Raw genomic sequence first — 17680 nt, 5'->3', positions numbered from 1 at the left:
AAATGTCATTAGCTCCTCTGATTTTTCTCAGCAAGAACACCAGAGCAACGTGAAGAATTTTGTCCATTTACTTCTTTTTTTTCTTATCCAGTCCTTGCAATGTGTCAAAGCAGCTCAGTTTTGATCACTTACAGTATTTTCTGAGTGAAACACTTCCAGATACGATGTCTATAAATACAGTTAGGTCTGGAGTGCCTTGTATTCGCCGCGCACCTCCTCTCCTCGTGATAAAGATTATTGCACGAGACAATGAGGCCTCCCCTCTTTATAGGTCAATTAGCCCTGATTAGGTGGGCTGAGTTAATTAATGAAATTGGCAAATATGCAAATGAGAGCCGACTGATCGGGCTTTCGTCACTGTCTCGCTCGCCCACAGCGGCAGGGCTGTCTACAGCTTCAACAGAACGAGGTGCCTGATAGGTAACATGTAAATGATATGGGTCGAGCCTAAATGCAGGAGAGGACTAGTCTCTCTCCTCCTCTTTTTCCATCAGGGGACAAGCCGTGCTGCACTAATATTTCAAAGACGTGTGCATTTATTACTATACCACATAAATCTATTAATAGTAAAATATTTTGTTTATAATTTTTTTTCTTGATTTTTAATGAGATACTAGTGGATTTTATTTTATTAATACCAATGCTTGCCTTTCATATCCATTTATATTAGTAACTGGATAGCTGGTGTACAATGAATATTTTGCTATTATTATATTTCAGAGCTGGTTGCATTCACATAACACTAATTTGTATTAACGCAGTATCATTCCCACTATTCCTGAGTGCCTCTTGCATTTGAATCTAAAGAGACATTGTGCAGATTGTACAATTGAACATGCACTTTACACTCTTTCCTATGGTCCTCTTTGTCATTTTATTCACCCCCTTTCTTTCTTTCTTTCTTTCCACTTTCTGTTCTCCACTCTGACACACTCTCACACATCCATTCAGGGACACTTACATACTGTGGCAAATAGTCTGTCTTTTATCTTATTCTTTCTCATCTCTTTATTGTAAATAGAAGAGAATTAAGTTCTGAACATTCTTGACTGAATGTCTCCTATCACAGAACTACAATTTATTGTCAGCTCAAATGAAGAATTGAAATATGACTGAGGTTTTTCTCAGTGTAGGGGCTCATTGGACAGGAGATAACCACATTTGATTCCGTTGCTTTGAATAATGTTAATCCGGAAAAAAGCAAAGTCCATTATTCATATTCATCTCTTTTCATTTGGCCCCACTCCTGATTTTGTAAATATGATTTCTTCAGCTACCACCCCCACACCCCTTTTTTTTTCCAAAGCAATCTTTATTCACCAGTGAAGCACTTTTGAAATTCCTCTATCTGAGAGCAGAAACCATTACCATACACAGGTTTATAAGAAGTAGTCATTAATGCTCTTTTATGGTGGCCTTTTAGTGCCAAAAGGGAAGCTTTTAATTCTAAGGCACGGCAGCCTGGCTCTCCTTACTTAATCCGGAGGACTGGGTTGTGTCGAATGTAGCTTTCCAAGTGGTCGTTTTTCCATCTCAAACTCCAAACTCGCTACAAGAAGCTGTAGGTTGTAATGAATTGCTTGTGATGTCCCCCCTCGTGCTGTGACAGCTCACTGGCAGGGAAAAAAAACAACAATTCACACTGAGGTACAAACAGATATATGATCACAATCAAAGATTGTTTGAAGGCATAAAATTTGTAGATTAAGTTATTAAACTTTTTGCCAGTCATTATTTAAAATTCAGTGATTTTTTTAGCATCGTTTTTTTCAGTCAAGCACATACGTGGCATTTTGATTTATTAAGCAATCTGAAGTATTGAATATGTGAGCTTTTGCCCTTGCCTAGTTACTTCTTTATTTTGTATGCATAGTAACTTATGGCAATGATGAATTAATTTCACTCAAGCACAGAATCTGTGATTATTTTAAATGGTAACCATATCTAGACTTGATCAGAGAGCTGTGAGGAGTCAGCAGACTGTGAAATGTAATTTCTATTATTATTATTAGATATATATTTTTTTTCATTCTGAACTCACACACCAAAAGAATTCCATCCAACCACCTGAAATGTGAACCGATAATGAACGGACGTCTGGGATCACAGATTTACCGGTCACTTTTTTTTCCTCCTCCCTTTCTTTTGTGTCATCCTAATGAAAATATTTTTTGCAACTCATGCATGTAGAATGTGAAAATGGATCTGTGTTTTAGATAGACACAGTGGAGAACATCCTCATGCTGAGAATGGATAGCCCAGGGACTCTGAACAAAAATTCCTCAGTGTTCCCCAGACTGTGTTGGAGCATTGGAGACAGCTGTGTATTCCCACTAGATGGATTGCCAGTGTCATAGTGTGTGTTTACTGCACATGATAGAGCGGGAGACAGGCCAGGTAATGAGGCTACATTAAGGGCTTTTAGAGCTCGCAAACAAAGATGGAGGGCTGCTTCTTTCCCCTTTAATGATAGGTGTGTGTTTTGTCGTGTATGTGCAGAACTGGGAGTGTGTGTGTGTGCGACTAAGGCAATGAAAGGCTCAATTTTCCTTACACCTTTGTTGTGTCACTTCTCCAAAGAAATCGGAGAATTTCTCCAGATTTCTGGGCCAAACGCCCCGTCGGGACACTTTCTCAGATTCCTGACGATGCAAGATTCAACAGTAAATATTTGCTATAACTGAAGAGGAAGCAAGCAATCGAGTGATTGTAGAGTTGCACACGAAATGAGACAAAAGCTGGAGTTGCTCTGAAGCTTTGCAAAATGAAGTGTCTTTTCTTTCTGTTGAACCTCTATCCTAATAGAAATGTTGGTGCCTTCAGCGACAGTAAATTTAGAGTGCTCAAAGCTATCTTCATCTCTTATAACCCAAACGCCGAGTATCACTGTCATCTTCCTTCCCAAAGCTATACGTCTGCAGAATTACCAGCATATTACCAGGTAATAACAGGCTTCCTCTTTGCTTCCGATCATGATAATAAGTGGTCTAGGTTCTCCCTCATTGGAAGATTATGGCTTGAGGAAATGGCATCAAATAGCGGGTGTGTTGAAATGCAGGACACCAATTTATGGATGTCAAACACACGTGCAGGCAAGCCGGCAGCCGGCAAGCCTCACTCATGCAGCAATAAAGCAGCCACATTGGAACGACGGCCTTGGCGGATATTGTAGCTGGAGGTGGCGTGGTTCCTTCCAACCCAGTTGGTTCAGGACAGGCTGAGCTGGGGTCAGGGCTGGTACCCCTCAGGGAGAGGGCACCGTGGTGGGCTCATGCACATATACAGACGCAGTCTTACATGCATGCTTCATACAGTCACGCCCCCAGGTGCAGAGCATTGTCACTCTCGAGTATTGTGCATGTGTTTGTGCGCACACACGCGTGTATGTGTGTGTGTGTGTCTATCTGTGACAGTTCCATCACCCCCACAGTCAGATCCACAGCTTGGTTGCCCGCTCGTCATTGCAGCCTGGCTGTGTTTCTAATTGACATTCTAATTGGCAGATTTGAATGCCGCCTTTAGATGGCTAATTAATTTATCTCACTGCTGTCATTAAGGTTAAAGCACCATCTGATCTCTGCGAATATACTTTGCATATATCTGCATTATCATTATGTTGCAGATTTTATTTTGGAGGAGGTGAGGAAGATTATAGCGTTGAGATTAAGCTGGCCATCTTATTATTTATGTATTCAGATTCAGATTTTTCTAACAGTTTTTTTTAACCCTTTTTTCTTTATTTGACTTTAACTTTTTATAAATAGTAATCTGATGTGAGCTCAGATTTTTCTTTTAAAAAACAGAGTAAAATCACATTGATTTGTTAATATCAAAGTAGCAATTTTCCTTGGATTTCCACCATAGTTTGCGTTGCATTCAGATGTTATTAAAAATCCTCATTTCCTCGTCTCTTATATCTTCAGGTTTTCCGAACATCCGTCGCCGGTCCAAGAAAGAAAGCAGGAAAAAAAAAAAGAGAGATCCAAGCTCCATTAGAGTGTTCATAAAATCATAGTAAAGGCAATCAGACAGTCTTTCTCTGAATATTTTAAACATTGGGCATGTAAAATTTATGCCTAATTTGAATACTTATTAGCCGGCTGATCTCGGCTGCAGCCTTGAGTTTCTTATGCTGAGATTCATCACCGGATTGGATGTCACATTGTGCCAGTCTCTCTCTCTCTCTCTCTCTACCTCCCCCCTGAAAACATCACCACCTTCCTCCCTCTCTCCATCCCACACCCTCTCTTCCTCTCGCACTCCTTCACTTTCATTCTTCTCCTCTGCCTTTCTTCGTCATCCCCCACCCTTTCTGTCTATCTCTGCCTTCTTTTACTGCGTCTCTCCATCAGTAGTGAGCGCTGCGGTGTTAAACAGGGGCCTGTTTGTTCACAAGCACGCCTTGTCCTGGCCTCTTCCCTATTTACTTGTGTCCCGGGCAGCTGTCGCCCTGCTCTGTGTAATAGCTCAGCCCTGTTTGTTCTCCCTGCCTAGATCCTGTTTATCCTGGCTGTGGACATCCTTTAAGGCCTGTCCTGTATCTGCCCCTCGTCAAACACTCACACATGCACACACACACACAAACACAGTGAAGGGACGTGTACACACTTCTATTAAAATGGTATTTACAGGCCAAAGAATACACACGGTACCCATGTGGGCTGGGCACAAATGCACACAAAAAAAGCGCATTCACACACAATCATTATCATTGTTTGTCCCTCTCTGGTTGCATATATATGGATTCAGTCGTGGTGGTGGTGGTGGAGAAAAAGAAGCTGTAAAAATATTTGTTTTAAAATGTAAAAAGTAGTAATAGGACTGGAAATATTGACAGCTTTTTAAAGCAAGGTTCCTCCATAAGAGAGTCACTATATTATTTTTTTTATTAAAAAGGGGTATATTTTTAAAAATTAATTGTCTCACATTATTTTTTCCCCATTTTAATTTTCAGCATTTCAGAATTTCTTTCTCCTGCACACAATTTGTGATTGCGGAGTGCTTAAGTTGTCTTTTATTTATTGTGAGAACTGATGTTGGCGCTGCTCTTCTCTGCCCCAGCGAAGGTACAGAGCATTAAATGCAGAGGATAATGATAAAACATTTATTACTGGAAAGAGAGGAGGTAATATGCATAATTTATGCTGTTTTTAGCACAATCATTAGTGATATTCATGATAGAATCCTTTCTTCATCCCTTTTTTCTTCTTCTCAATTTTTACCCAAGTTTTTCCATATCTAATAGATGCTGACAGAATTAATTCAATTTCCTATATTTATTTACACTTTTTAAAATGTGGTTTTGACTTGTAAATCTGCCAGTAGAAACTTTGATTGCCTCTCATCCACACCAGGGATATTTATTTTTTAAATGTGGTAAAATAAATGAATGTATAAGGTTTGATTAAAGAAGAGAGTGGAGAAAAACATGATTCAAGCCAATAAAATGAATTATGAGCGTTCTTTCTCTATGGAAGCCTGCGAGGCAGATTTTCTTTAGCCACAGCAAGGATGACAAACCCATTATGGTGTTCATCACCAGCCCTGCACCATGTGATTTGGTGCCGCCTCCTCCACCTCCTCCTCCTCTTCCCCGCCACCAAATTTTAATTTTGCATGATTAGCCTTGCGTCATTAGGCAACTTCATTCAGATGCGAAACACACGAAAAATCGGACAGCTTCCAGACGGCAAATATTTTAAGAGTGCCCTCGCTTCTGTATTTTCTTTCCGTGGTGCCTGGCCGTCCTCAAAGTGCAATGGAGATATTAAGAATTAAGCACATGTTATTTAAGAATCCCATATTTTATTTATTTATATATATATATTTTGCCTTTAATTCCTACCAGTGTATTATGTGTTTTTAATAATGCAAATACTAATAAAGCAATGCAGGTGCTCTGATTTACAGCCAAATTTTAGTGGCTTTAAAACCACATTTAGATATTCTTCCCATTTCAGAAAGCACCAGGACATGCATCTCTTTGTATTGCTTCATTTACACAATGAATGCATAATTGCTCCTCCTGCATCCCCCCTTTCTCCTTTCTCCCCCTCCCTCTTCTTTAAATGCTTTAATTTGCAGAGGGGGACTGAGGGCTTGATAATGGAAGCGTAAAAAAAAAAAAATAGGAGGGAAAAAAAGGGGGGAATTGTAACAAGAAGAGCCCTAACCGGTGCCTCTTAATCACTTCTAGGTTTTAAATCATGATGATGCAGGAGTCGGCCACAGAGACAATAAGCAACAGTTCAATGAGTCAAAATGGAATGAGCACCCTAAGCAGCAGCCAATTAGAGGCTGGCAGTAGAGATGGGAGATCAAGCGCTGGTGACACAAGCAGCGAAGTAAGCACAGTCGAGCTGCTGCATCTGCAACAACAGCAGGTAAGTTGTGTTTCTCCCCGTCTCGTCTCTCTTACTCTCTCTCTCTCTCTCTGCCGCTCTCTCTCCCTCACACACTCCGTTTCCCCCTCGCTCTACCTCTCCGCTCTGCTGTGCTCTCTTCTCAGGCAGCGCTGGGGTGTTCTACATAGGCAGGAGGCACAATGAATTATGTTGTTTTGTGTATGTGTGTGTGTGTGTGTGTGTGTGTGTGTGTGTGTGTGGCATTGTTGTTTTTTAGGCATGTGGAAAACACATTGTTTATATAAGAGGCTGTTTAGGTTGTTGGTAAATGTTCTCGGCAGTTTGTTGTGCTGACAGCGTGCTCTGCTTGAAGCTGCTGCCTCCAGATGATGCTCAGAGTGTTTTGCTGCTACTGTTTTAGTTTAGAAATTCAGCTGTTATTTTTTTATTTCATGTTTTGCTTAGTTTTTTTCCACTAGCATTTGAATTTGGGAATATATTGGGGGTTGTTGCTGCCCTGTGAGGCCATGTGAGAAATGTAGTGCGTGTGTGTGAGACAGAGAAAAAGTGCATGACAGAGGGAGAGAGGACAGAGAAAGAGAGAGCGTGTTGGAGCATCAAACGGACCAGTTTGGACAGGGAGAGTGTGTATCTGCGCGCATATGCATGGGTGTGTATGTCATGGCTGCGCTGTATCCACCAGAGGGCCTCCTAACTCGCCACTAGTTGGAGGCTCTCACACAGATGCAGACATTCTAACCACAGACCCACCAGCAGGAGAGAAACCTTTGACCGGGACGCTTTTGATTTATAGCTTGCAGTCTCCGATCTTCACTTCCCTTCAACTAGCAAATACTTTAGATGTACTTTTTATAGTTTTTCCATAGTTTAGTTATTTATTGTATCGATTTTATTAAATGGCGCTTCTTAGAGGCACCGCTGATCACGAATATTTGATGCCTGCTTTTTTTTCCCTCCCTGCCAACACATGTTTCATTGTACCGCTGCTATTCATCTCAGTCACAGCAAGTTGAGGGTGAATTAACTGCAGGGTGCGGGGGGAGGGTGGTGGAGCGGTTGGGGGGCAGGAGTTGTGAAAGTCAGTCGCCAGCAGAGTAAAGGAGTCAAGTGTCTCTCGTGTCTTTTCACGGTGAATGATGGCTTTGACAGTTTGCCAAAAGAGCAGTGGGAGATTAGGTCAGAGGGCCATGCTTTGGGGTAGATGGAGGACAACACCGCGGGTTTTGTAATGATGCGTGCTGTCCTTTGGGCTAATGGTGAAATTTTCATGCGAGTGTGTATTTGTATTTATGTGAATTTTTCTTTTCTTCTTTCTTTTGGTGGCAACTGAAGCCCTGTGGTCAATTTGGCGAGGGCGGAACAATACGTGTCGATGAGTTTCTGCATGTGTGTATACGGGCTATTCAGTGTAGCAAAATGAAGCTTGTCCTGGAGCACGCCCCCCCCCCCCCCCCAAGTCCACCATCACCTCTTCTGTTCCCCATAAGCCCCATACCATCCAAACACCCATTCTCCACAACCCTATTCACCCCTGCTGGTGGCTTCAGCTGCATTATAGCACTGTGGCCTCATCCTCCTGCTTTATCACCACTCTGCCACTCTTCCTACACACACACGTATGATTGGGGTCAGACCTCTCTTTCTCTCAGGCATCACTCGTGCATTTGAAGATGTTGGGTAGATTTCGGTAATTCTCTCTTCTTTTTCTTGACAAATTAATGGAAAAACCACCACAGTGCCCTAGTAAGGTGTTGAGCGCCCATGTGTGACCAGAACACCTCTAAGGCACCTTGACGCAGATTCTTCAAGTTTCTGAAACTCTACTGGAGTGATGGAACACCGTTCTTTTAAAAAGATATTCCCTTTTCTGTGTTTTGATGATGGTGGTGAAGAGCACTGTCTGACATGTCATCTCTCAGAGGTGTTTAATCGGGTTGAGATCGAGTGGGTTTGAAGGCCGTAGCATGTGATTCACATCAGATTCATACTCAAACCACACAGTGAGTCCTAGTGTCCTTTGAAACAGAGCACAGTCATTATGGAAGAGACCATTCCCATCAGGAGAGAAATCCTAAGATAAAGGTGATCCCTGAGAAAACTTTGAATTGCTTTACATTTCATGTTATATGTTTTATTTTATTAAAATTGCAATCTGAGCAGTAGATTTAGAGATATTAGACTGTGTACTCAAAATGTAATTGAAAAGAATGGATAAAAGTGTGTCTGTCAGTGAAAATGAAAAAAAGTGCCGTTAAAAATTTTAAAAAGGCCACAGCACTGAGAGGTGGAAAAAAAGCAATGTAAGCATAAGGTGTCTAGTTAAGTCTGTGAGATGGACATACGGCTGAGAGCTGTGATGGTGTGCGGTTGGGGTTGGGTGGGGGGGTATGACAGTATGCGCCTCGTAAAGAGGCCAGCCCGAGCCTTCTCCCAACCCAGAGAGAGACACATTGAAATGAGCAGTCCGGCTAACAGGTCTCTGGAGGCTTTTTAAAACAGGGGCCCTGTGCTGTTAACTTCACACACTTCCTGTGGTGTGCTCACACTGCAAGCACAGTTCAACAAAAGGATGAGGTTAGATTTAAAAAAAAATATATTTTATATATACATCTGTTAGCACTGAGCACTGCTGCTTTTGTGTGACGGATGTGATATTGACAGGCGTATATGCAGCATGGACCCTGTGTGGCCATATACACATGCATCCATATATGCTTGCACTTTTTTTACACTTCAATGCAGCTTAAAAAAATTTCTATCCACGTTTGCTCCGAGTCCATTTTGAAGGAATGCAGTTGAATGTAATTTTCCACCCACATTTGGAATGACATTGAGTGGTCCAGTGGGTATAGAAGCTGCAGCCTCTCATCATGCTGCTGGGGGGATGATTAATAATAAGCACTGATGAATTCTCCACTGTCCCTATGGGTTCTGCCATTACCTAGCAGCTCCAAAATACCACCTGCAGCTATAATTAGAAAAGCAGCATCTTCAGGTCTCGACACCTTAGATTCGGCCAAAGTCTGTAAGATCAAGATGAAGTAATGCACACAGTTTTTCCACATCCAGATTTCAAAAGTTGAGATTTCCTTTAATAATAATCCACTATTATTTCATTTAAGATAAAGTGAATATCTTTTACAAATTTGAATGTCTTTCGTTTTTATGCAGGTCATTGTGTTCAGTGTAAAAGCCACACATTTCGTTATCCAGCTATCTGAATAATAACCATTGTCACAATTAAATTTCCAGTCCTTAATTTCTGTCAGGGTTTCGTCACCCCGTTCCCAAGGTTGTCTAAATAGACCTAATTTGATTTGAGATCACAGATTAGATACCCACTGTATCTGATTGCAATTTGCCAGCTGCAGATATGTATCAGAGCAAATGATGAATGTTACACAGCTCTAATTGCTATGCAAAATGATCACTATAAAAGCTCTCTTGTAGAGCAAAAAAAAAAAAGTGCTGAGCTCATAGTAGCAATCTATTTGTCATTGACCGGAGTTAGCTTTATGTTTTAATAGTATATGCTGCCAAGTATGTACATGGAAGTCATGCATCGATCTTTGGGTCTGTAACATAATGCCCTATAATGAGCCTGTTAGTTGATTACAGTGTTCTGTAGACTTAATCCTGCCAGGGTTATCAGTGGGATTGATGAGCCAATGCTCAGAACTGCTGCCCTCCTTTAAATGGGCTGAGTTCCTACAGTAGGAAATATATTGATATTCAGAGCAAGATGGAGGCACGGAAGGCTAATGTATTATGGTTGGGTCAGCCACTGTAACCAAAGACAGCTGTATGAACAACCACTGCGATCTGCTACTAGTCTAAAGACTTCACTCATTAAAATCCAGTATAATTAGAAAATGCTGGCTTCATATTTTTGTATTTTCATAAACCTGCTCCTGTGATTTTTTTTAAATTAATTATATTTTCTTTTTTGCATGCAATGTGCTTTCTGCTTGCATGCTTGCTGGCCAAATATTTATTTTGTGCAAAAGGTGCCACTTACGGCTGACAGAGGCAGAGTTCTACATGTTGGTAAACTGGTTAGGTATGCGTTTTACCGTTTTCCTGAGGCACATGATGCAGCAAAATGCAAACTATCCAACCCCATTTAAATGAGTGCAGCATTTTGACATAAATTACAATAAGTGCGCCAAGGTGCCATCTTACTTCTAGGCTACCCCTGTCGCTACACAAGAGCTAGGCAGTGGTCCAACTTGAGAGTGACAGCAATTAACCTGCCTTCCTAGCTGTTTAGCTGGAGGAAATGGAAGGGATGAGAAATCTGACAGCAAGTGATGGGTAGTATTTAGGGTTTAGGGGCAAATTAAATTCTCCCCAAAATGAAAGTCATTAGGGAGAAAGTTACCCCACAGACAAAGGACAAAATGACAGTGTGTGTGTGTGTGTGTGTGTGTGTGTGTGTGTGTGTGTGTGTGTGTGTGTGTGTGTGTGTGTGTGTGTGTGTGTGTAGGTGTGCACGCTCTTATTTGACAGACATATGAGCTCATCTTCCTCTTATAACAACTCAAGTTTGTTGTTTAGTATAAACTGGGTACTGACACACAGTCTTCCCCTACCATCCCTTCCCATAAACAAGCCTCGAGCATCTTTCTCTCTATGCCCTTCACCTGCCTCTCTGTCTGTCTCCTTGTACTGTATTTGAGAAGCAAGAGAGAGACACACACACACACACACACACACACACACACACGCACACACACACACACACACAGACAAACACGCACATACCTAAGATGCAAATCTGGGCTTTGCCCTTGAGCATAATTTAAAGGCCTAATCACCCAGACTGTCCCTTTGGATGGAATAGGGAAGGAGGGAGGGGAGGATGGTGTCTCTCATTTGCACCCTTACACAAAGAAGCTCATTAGGTTTATCTTTCAGGCCTGAGATTGCCCCACTCAACTGTGTAAATAAGACACTGGCCCTGGCCTGATGCATCAATCACCTCTCAGGACAGGAGAAAGACCTCCACTGAAATATGAACGATTTCATAAAGGAGCCTTTTGTTAACCATCATCGTCTGTGTGAAGATAAGGTTTTTCTGTAAAGGCAGGAGAAGCATTAGGAAAGCAGCATGTACTATATGTCTTTGTAAAATTATTTCCCCTTTCAGCGAAAAGGCAGTTCTTCTCTGGCAATCCTTATGTCTGACTTATTTACAATGAAAGTCATCCTTCTTTTTATTTCAAGCCTGGCTATCAGCAGACAGTCCCCACAGAATAGTACATACAGTCCTGTGACATATAGGCCTGTAGTTTCCCCCTTTGCGATGACACTAAAGATATAGGATGTGAATGACAGCATAGCTGCTGTTTGCTCACGCTTCCCCAGACAAAACACAGTATTATTCTATTATCTATCTAGACACCACCTCTTCCTCCAACTCTCCCTCTGTCTCCCGTTCTCTGCCTTTTCCCCCCCTCCTTCTTATTCTTCAGCTCGCAGAAACCTGGCCTGTCCATCTATGTTTAAGACACATTACATGTGGCCTTCTGGAATTTACAGTGGCGCTCTCCCAGTAACTCCATTTCGTGCGGGTGTCCCTTGAGAGCATGGCGAAATGTCAAGCTGCAAAGCTTGAAAGAGAGACGAGGAGAAAGGGACAGTAAGAGAGCAGGGAAAGCAAGCGATGGAGGAATTGAGAGGCGAGGATGAAGAGAGATAGTGGAAATCTGCTGGAAATAAACACTTACGGGCATCTTATCCTCAAGCAGTTGCAGTAAGGTCAGATGAGTATACGGGTTAAAGGTGGCACAAGAAGAAGAAAACAGATCCTGCTCTGTGTGTGCACGTGCAGGCTTGCGTTTATATGGTTCACCACTAAAAGTTGACTTTAGTGTAACTGTTTATTTTCTGCTAAAAAAAAAGAATCAAGAAAAGAGTTAGTTTGAGCTCTGCAGCATTCATGTCAGATCAACTGATTTCAGCGCTGGTTCGAATCAAATGATGGCTCAGATGATACCTTTCAAGTCATCCAACTGACAGATGGTAAATGGCCTGCATTTGTATAGCGCTTTTCTAGTCCCTAAGGACCCCAAAGCGCTTCACACTACATTCAGTCATTCACCCATTCACACACACACATTCACACACTGGCGATGGCAAGCTACATTGTAGCCATAGCTGCCCTGGGGCGCACTGACAGAGGCGAGGCTGCCGGACACTGGCGCCACCGGGCCCTCTGACCACCACCAGTAGGCAAACATGGGGTTGGTATCTTGCCCAAGGATACTTGGCATGCAGCCAGGAGGTAGCCTGGGATCGAACCACCGACCTTCTGATTTGTGGCTGACCTGCTCTGCCACCTGAGCTACAGCCACCCCATAGATCCCACAATTAAGTTAAGTTGATGCAACCCACTTTACAACCGACTTCCACAATAATTCCTTCTTCCATGCTGCATTCTGTGCACTTTATGGTTTGCATGTATGCAGATTGCCCTGAATAAACCCAGTTCTCTTAATCCAAATTACTACAGTCGTAAATAATGATATTCTTTTGACTAACTGAAATATAAAAAGAAAGAAAAGACATTACCATGCAATTATATAGGAATACATTAAATGGAATCTAGTTCATTCAGCTTAGGTTAGGCCTTATGTTTGACCTGACACACTTTTTTCTCTTTTCTTTTTTTCTTATATAGTGCAGTAGCTCAGTGATAAATGACTAAGCCAGCATTAACCTCCTCCGTGTAAATAAGAGGCAGTCATTCAGCAGCACACACTGTGGCCAATAGTCCTCCAGTCTCTAGCTAACCTCGTGCAGGCCAGGATCAATGGCCACTTCACAACTCATTTCCTTTTACGCCTCCCTAACTGCCCTGGTCCAACTCAGGGAAATAAATGGCACTGGATCTATAAGTCCACTCACGCAGACACAAACACATAAACAGCCACACGTACACACACACACACACACACACACACTGTGGCATACTCTGAGGGGACTGAGCAATTCTTTCAGCTCAATACCCTTCACAATAATTTATTTGCAAACTGGCTCGGTGTTGAATAGTGTATCATCTTTCGCGGCCTCACAATCGAAAACGAGCATTCTGTCATTGTTTATTGCCACTCCCCTGTCGTCGGCTTAAACTGCGTACCAGTCATTAATATGGTGGGGTGGAGTGTTAGTGTCACACACAGCCTGAATACATACATTTAAATGCCTCTGTTTTCTTCTAATGTGGAGTTAAGAGGAGGATGAAGAAAACACGTGCATGTGTGTGTGTGCATGTGTGTCAGGGGGGTGCTTTCCGATGCATACGACGTATCGCATTGCTGACTGCATTTTCTGGAAATGGTCCCCCCCCCCAAAAAAAAGGCAAGTGGCTTATAGTCATTTGATAGGCCACGACACCGCTATCCATTTAACAGAGCTTAAAAATCCTACATATGCATATGCTGGGGTGTCTTAAGCTGACAACCAAAAGACAGGATTTGCTAGAAGGCAGCTTTGGAGTGTTGTGAATTTAACAAGCATGTCTAGTATTACAGTTCCTCTCTGCTTTAGTCATGAATAGTAACAAATCAGACTCTGAAACGCATGCCCGATGGTTTGTTGTGTATCACCCCCTCCCTTCCTCTAACTAATATTAAAATGACTTCAAATCTGGTTAAGAAGATGACTAGGAAGAAGAAGCAACATCTTTAATGTCACCGGTGCTCTCGTTCTCTAAAGCGCCCCAATCTGTGCAGATTCCAGGTATCATCAGTTTTTTCTCCTTTTTCTTTTTGTTGTTGCACTTGTTAACACTCCCTGCTGCTCCGATTACCTCCATCCCTGACCCATTTTTGAATATATAAATGGCTCTATCCTTCTCCCAAGTTGTTTGTAGTTGTAACACTACACTCTACAAGGGGAGGGGGAGATGGTCTTTACACATTGCCTCCAAACACTGTATACATATGTAAGAGAGCCAGCTGGGCTCTCAGCCCTCTCCTCTTCACAGCTTTTCATACAAATGTAGTAAATAAGCTCAGGCCGTGGGGAATTTGAAAGCTCCAAACAGGCAAACTGACATGTCACTTAGCGCTGGCTTTGGCTCTCTTCACTGCAGGCTTTAGAGCTGAAGCTGGTGGCTTTTGAAAGTGTATCAGCCAAGGTCAGGTCCTCACTTTTGCAGTCAAGGTGGAGTGCTATTTGTATCATTTACAACTTATTAATAATAATGCCAGGCTTGCTGTATTTCTACATTAAGACAAATGTAACAATTATAAAGTCAGTCAGAAGACGCTACTTAAAATGCATAATTTTGGGGTAAAAACAGAGAATAAGATGTACAGAGGTTAATAATAGAAGTCACGCTGGGAATCCATTTCAGTAGAGATAGACAGGCCCACCTTTCTCCAGCCTGTGTTCATGCTCAGACAGCCTGCCATTCCTCATCAAGAACTAACCACTGCTTATTTACCCACACTGGGGACTTAACTCACACGAATTGATCAGTGATAGCAGTGGAAAGCTGCTTGTTCCACCCTAATAAAAATGACGCCCATGAGCATATGCAGAACATGCTTTGTGGGCTAGGCGCAGCACTTCAAGCTTGAGTAGACACTAAGCTGATATTGGTTTCACGCTTGAGTCTGTAGTGCGAAAACTTCCAATGGAAAGCCAGAGATTTGATTGTTTCTGCATATGCATTTATCAGAAGTTTACATGATAAATATACATTAGCCTGGTGGCTTGGCCATGCGTGGTATTGTTTCTGCGATACTATTCTTTGTGCATTCCTTTTCACCTGTTTGGACTTCATCATCCAATTCAGCGTGAACCCGATAATCCTAATTTGCACAAAAACTTCAAATGGATTTGTAGGAGTTTTTCTTGCATCGTTAGTCCTCGCCAGAATTTCTGTCACAGCAAGGAAATACTTCTTTGTTGGCACAGGTTTTAAATGTGTGAGGAGAAAATTCCTCAGAAAATAACTGGAACTTTCTTTTTTTTTTTCACAGAGTATCGCATAATTTAGACTCAGAAGTTGAGGTCTCTATCATTTGTATAGAACAACCCCCATTCGCCCATTGGCTTAGCCCTTACTTAATTTTGTAAGGTTTTTATCAAAGTCTTAAATTATGTCATTTATCTTTCATACAAATTTTAGCCATAGGTTTTATTTATTTAATACCCACTGTAATTGTTCTGTCCTTGTATGGAGTGCTATGAAGGGAATGATCATGCTTTTGGCACATTTATCAAAGCCCAGAGAGGGGGAAAAAAAGAAAAGCAAAACGGAGGCCCTGTTCTCACATAGTCACCAGACTAAGAGTGCGACAGAGTGATAAATTTTCTTGTTAGGAGAAATTACATCCACTAACTTGAGCTACTTCAGCATGAAATTGAAAAAGAAGCATTTCTTGTGAATTTCCATTCTTGATTCAATGAAAGATGTAGATTAGCCTTTTGGAAAAAGGGTGGGCACAAGAATGAAACTAAAGAAGTATGATTCTGCTCACGCTTGCTTGTTCTTAGAAGCGTGATATAGGATGCTGGAAAAGTCTTTGTTTATGGAAGTAAGGCCCAGTCAGGCTGTTGGCAGATTAAAGAAAAAAAGTGTTTAACATCTCTTTCTTTCTTTCTTGTGTGAGTCTGTTTGTGTGGTATACATTTATGTACTCAAGCACAAACCTTGTGCATTTTTTTTAACATTTTTTTTTTTATCAGTAAAGCTTTCCAAGCCTCTTTGTCTACCTCACCCCTGTCACAGTTTGTGCCCATGATAGCTCCCTCTCTCCATCTCTTTCTCAGTTTTCACACACACACACATGGGTGCACACACACACATTTCTCCAGACCCAGCTGAGTCTAGTAGCCTGTTCTAGTGAGGGTGGTGGGGGCTGGAGGGTGGATTACTGATTGATAGACGCTGGGTGTCTGAGTGGAAGGCAGATAACTATATCTTCTGCTGCTCACTTAAAGGTCAAACACACATTGCTGTAATTGGAATATTCACAAGGCAACCGCCGAGGTACAATGCAGATCGGAGGAAAGAAAGAGAGGAGGAGAAGGAGCGCAGGACAAGATAGGTGTTACATAAGAAAAGAGATTGAGAGAAAGAACAGGGGGAGTGAAGGTGATCCATTGCCCTTCCATAGGCAGATGCAGCGGCTATTTATTGAGCTGATCTTTCGGGGAAGTGAGGCATTCACTGAAAGATACATTGCCCTCAATGGAGAGCAAGCCTGGATGAGGAGACAGGGGGCTAATGGCAAGACCAAGTAGTCACATAAACGTGTACAAATGGCTATTAAAAGTCTGTGCTCCTTTGCTTTAGTGGAAGGAAAATTGGATTGAATTCGGTTGGGCAAAAAAGACGTACGTAAAAATCATTGCAACGGATTATCTAAGGCCACACACGCAAAGTAATTTATATGCTGTTTTGTGATTGCTATCTATACGCAAAATAATTGCTTGAATTGGCTGGAAAATTTGCCGTATGTGTGGGTGAGATGAGTTCATTCACTAAGGTCAGGGTGCTCTCTTTCGATGACGCCAGGAGAGAGCAACACTTAGACTCGACACTTAACCTGAGCTCTCCAGGATGAGACAGACAGACACTTATACTATTGACCTGCAACAACAGAGCCCCCAAGACGGGGGTCTTATACAGATGCACTTAAGGCTTGAGTTGCTTATGCACACTCACAAACAAATACTGAGGATTCTAAATGATATCACCCCAATTTAAATGAGTTTTCCTTGGCATGAAGGGTGTAGGGCACTGCTACTCAGTAGCTTTCCTGTTTTCCCTAATTATTGTTTTGTGTGAGCTTTGACTTGGTATTTTTATCAGTGGTATAATGGGAGAGGAATGCACTTAAATGCAGTTTACCTACCAGGGATGCTCCAGCTGAGGTGTGCTGGGGTTTACCTAACCTTTTATTTACTCTTATGCTCCTGGACTTTGTTTGTGCACACGCATCTTATGTACAGTGCACAGACTCACACATTTGTGTCAACACGCTGATCCTTTCTGGTGTCTGCATTTTGCAGGGTGCTGATTATTTACTAATCACCTCTGGTTGTTTATTTATTTATATAAAAGAGTGTGCTTTTGCTTCCTTAATAGCTACAGTAAGCAAAAGGTGAATACTTCTATTTTTAATATAATGTATATACAACATGTTCTGGATAATCAGCATACTACTTTTAAGAAACTGGGTCTAAGCAATTGGGGTCTTTTTCCCATAGTTCCAGTTTTTTTCACCCAGCTCAGCACCTTTTCCAAATGAACTATGGCTGGCCTGAATGCCACATTACATATCAGTTATTCATCC

At 41.9% G+C, this 17680-nt stretch overlaps 1 protein-coding gene across 9 annotated transcripts in view; it reads left to right on the top strand.

Annotated features, from left to right (window-relative positions):
• foxp2 (forkhead box P2) overlaps positions 1 to 17680 on the top strand; it is a 104367-nt gene that overhangs the window by 36460 nt on the left and 50227 nt on the right. For 7 of the 9 annotated variants that reach the window (XM_085253020.1, XM_085253016.1, XM_085253014.1 and 4 more), the window contains one exon: positions 6197 to 6383. The exons of the other annotated variants lie outside the window; for them this stretch is intronic. In XM_085253020.1, the coding sequence (XP_085109146.1) occupies positions 6207 to 6383 (177 nt within the window). In that variant the 5' untranslated portion in view covers positions 6197 to 6206. The remainder of the gene's footprint in view (positions 1 to 6196; positions 6384 to 17680) is intronic. 9 annotated transcript variants of the gene reach the window in all.

Source organism: Mchenga conophoros, linkage group LG17 (assembly GCF_057382185.1).
Source record: "Mchenga conophoros isolate Kocher_MC1m ecotype Shallow Benthic linkage group LG17, M_conophoros_male_GT1.1, whole genome shotgun sequence".
In the NCBI taxonomy this organism is placed as follows: domain Eukaryota; kingdom Metazoa; phylum Chordata; class Actinopteri; order Cichliformes; family Cichlidae; genus Mchenga; species Mchenga conophoros.
Note: the sequence above shows the minus strand (reverse complement) of the source record. Positions and strands in the feature narration are given on the sequence as shown.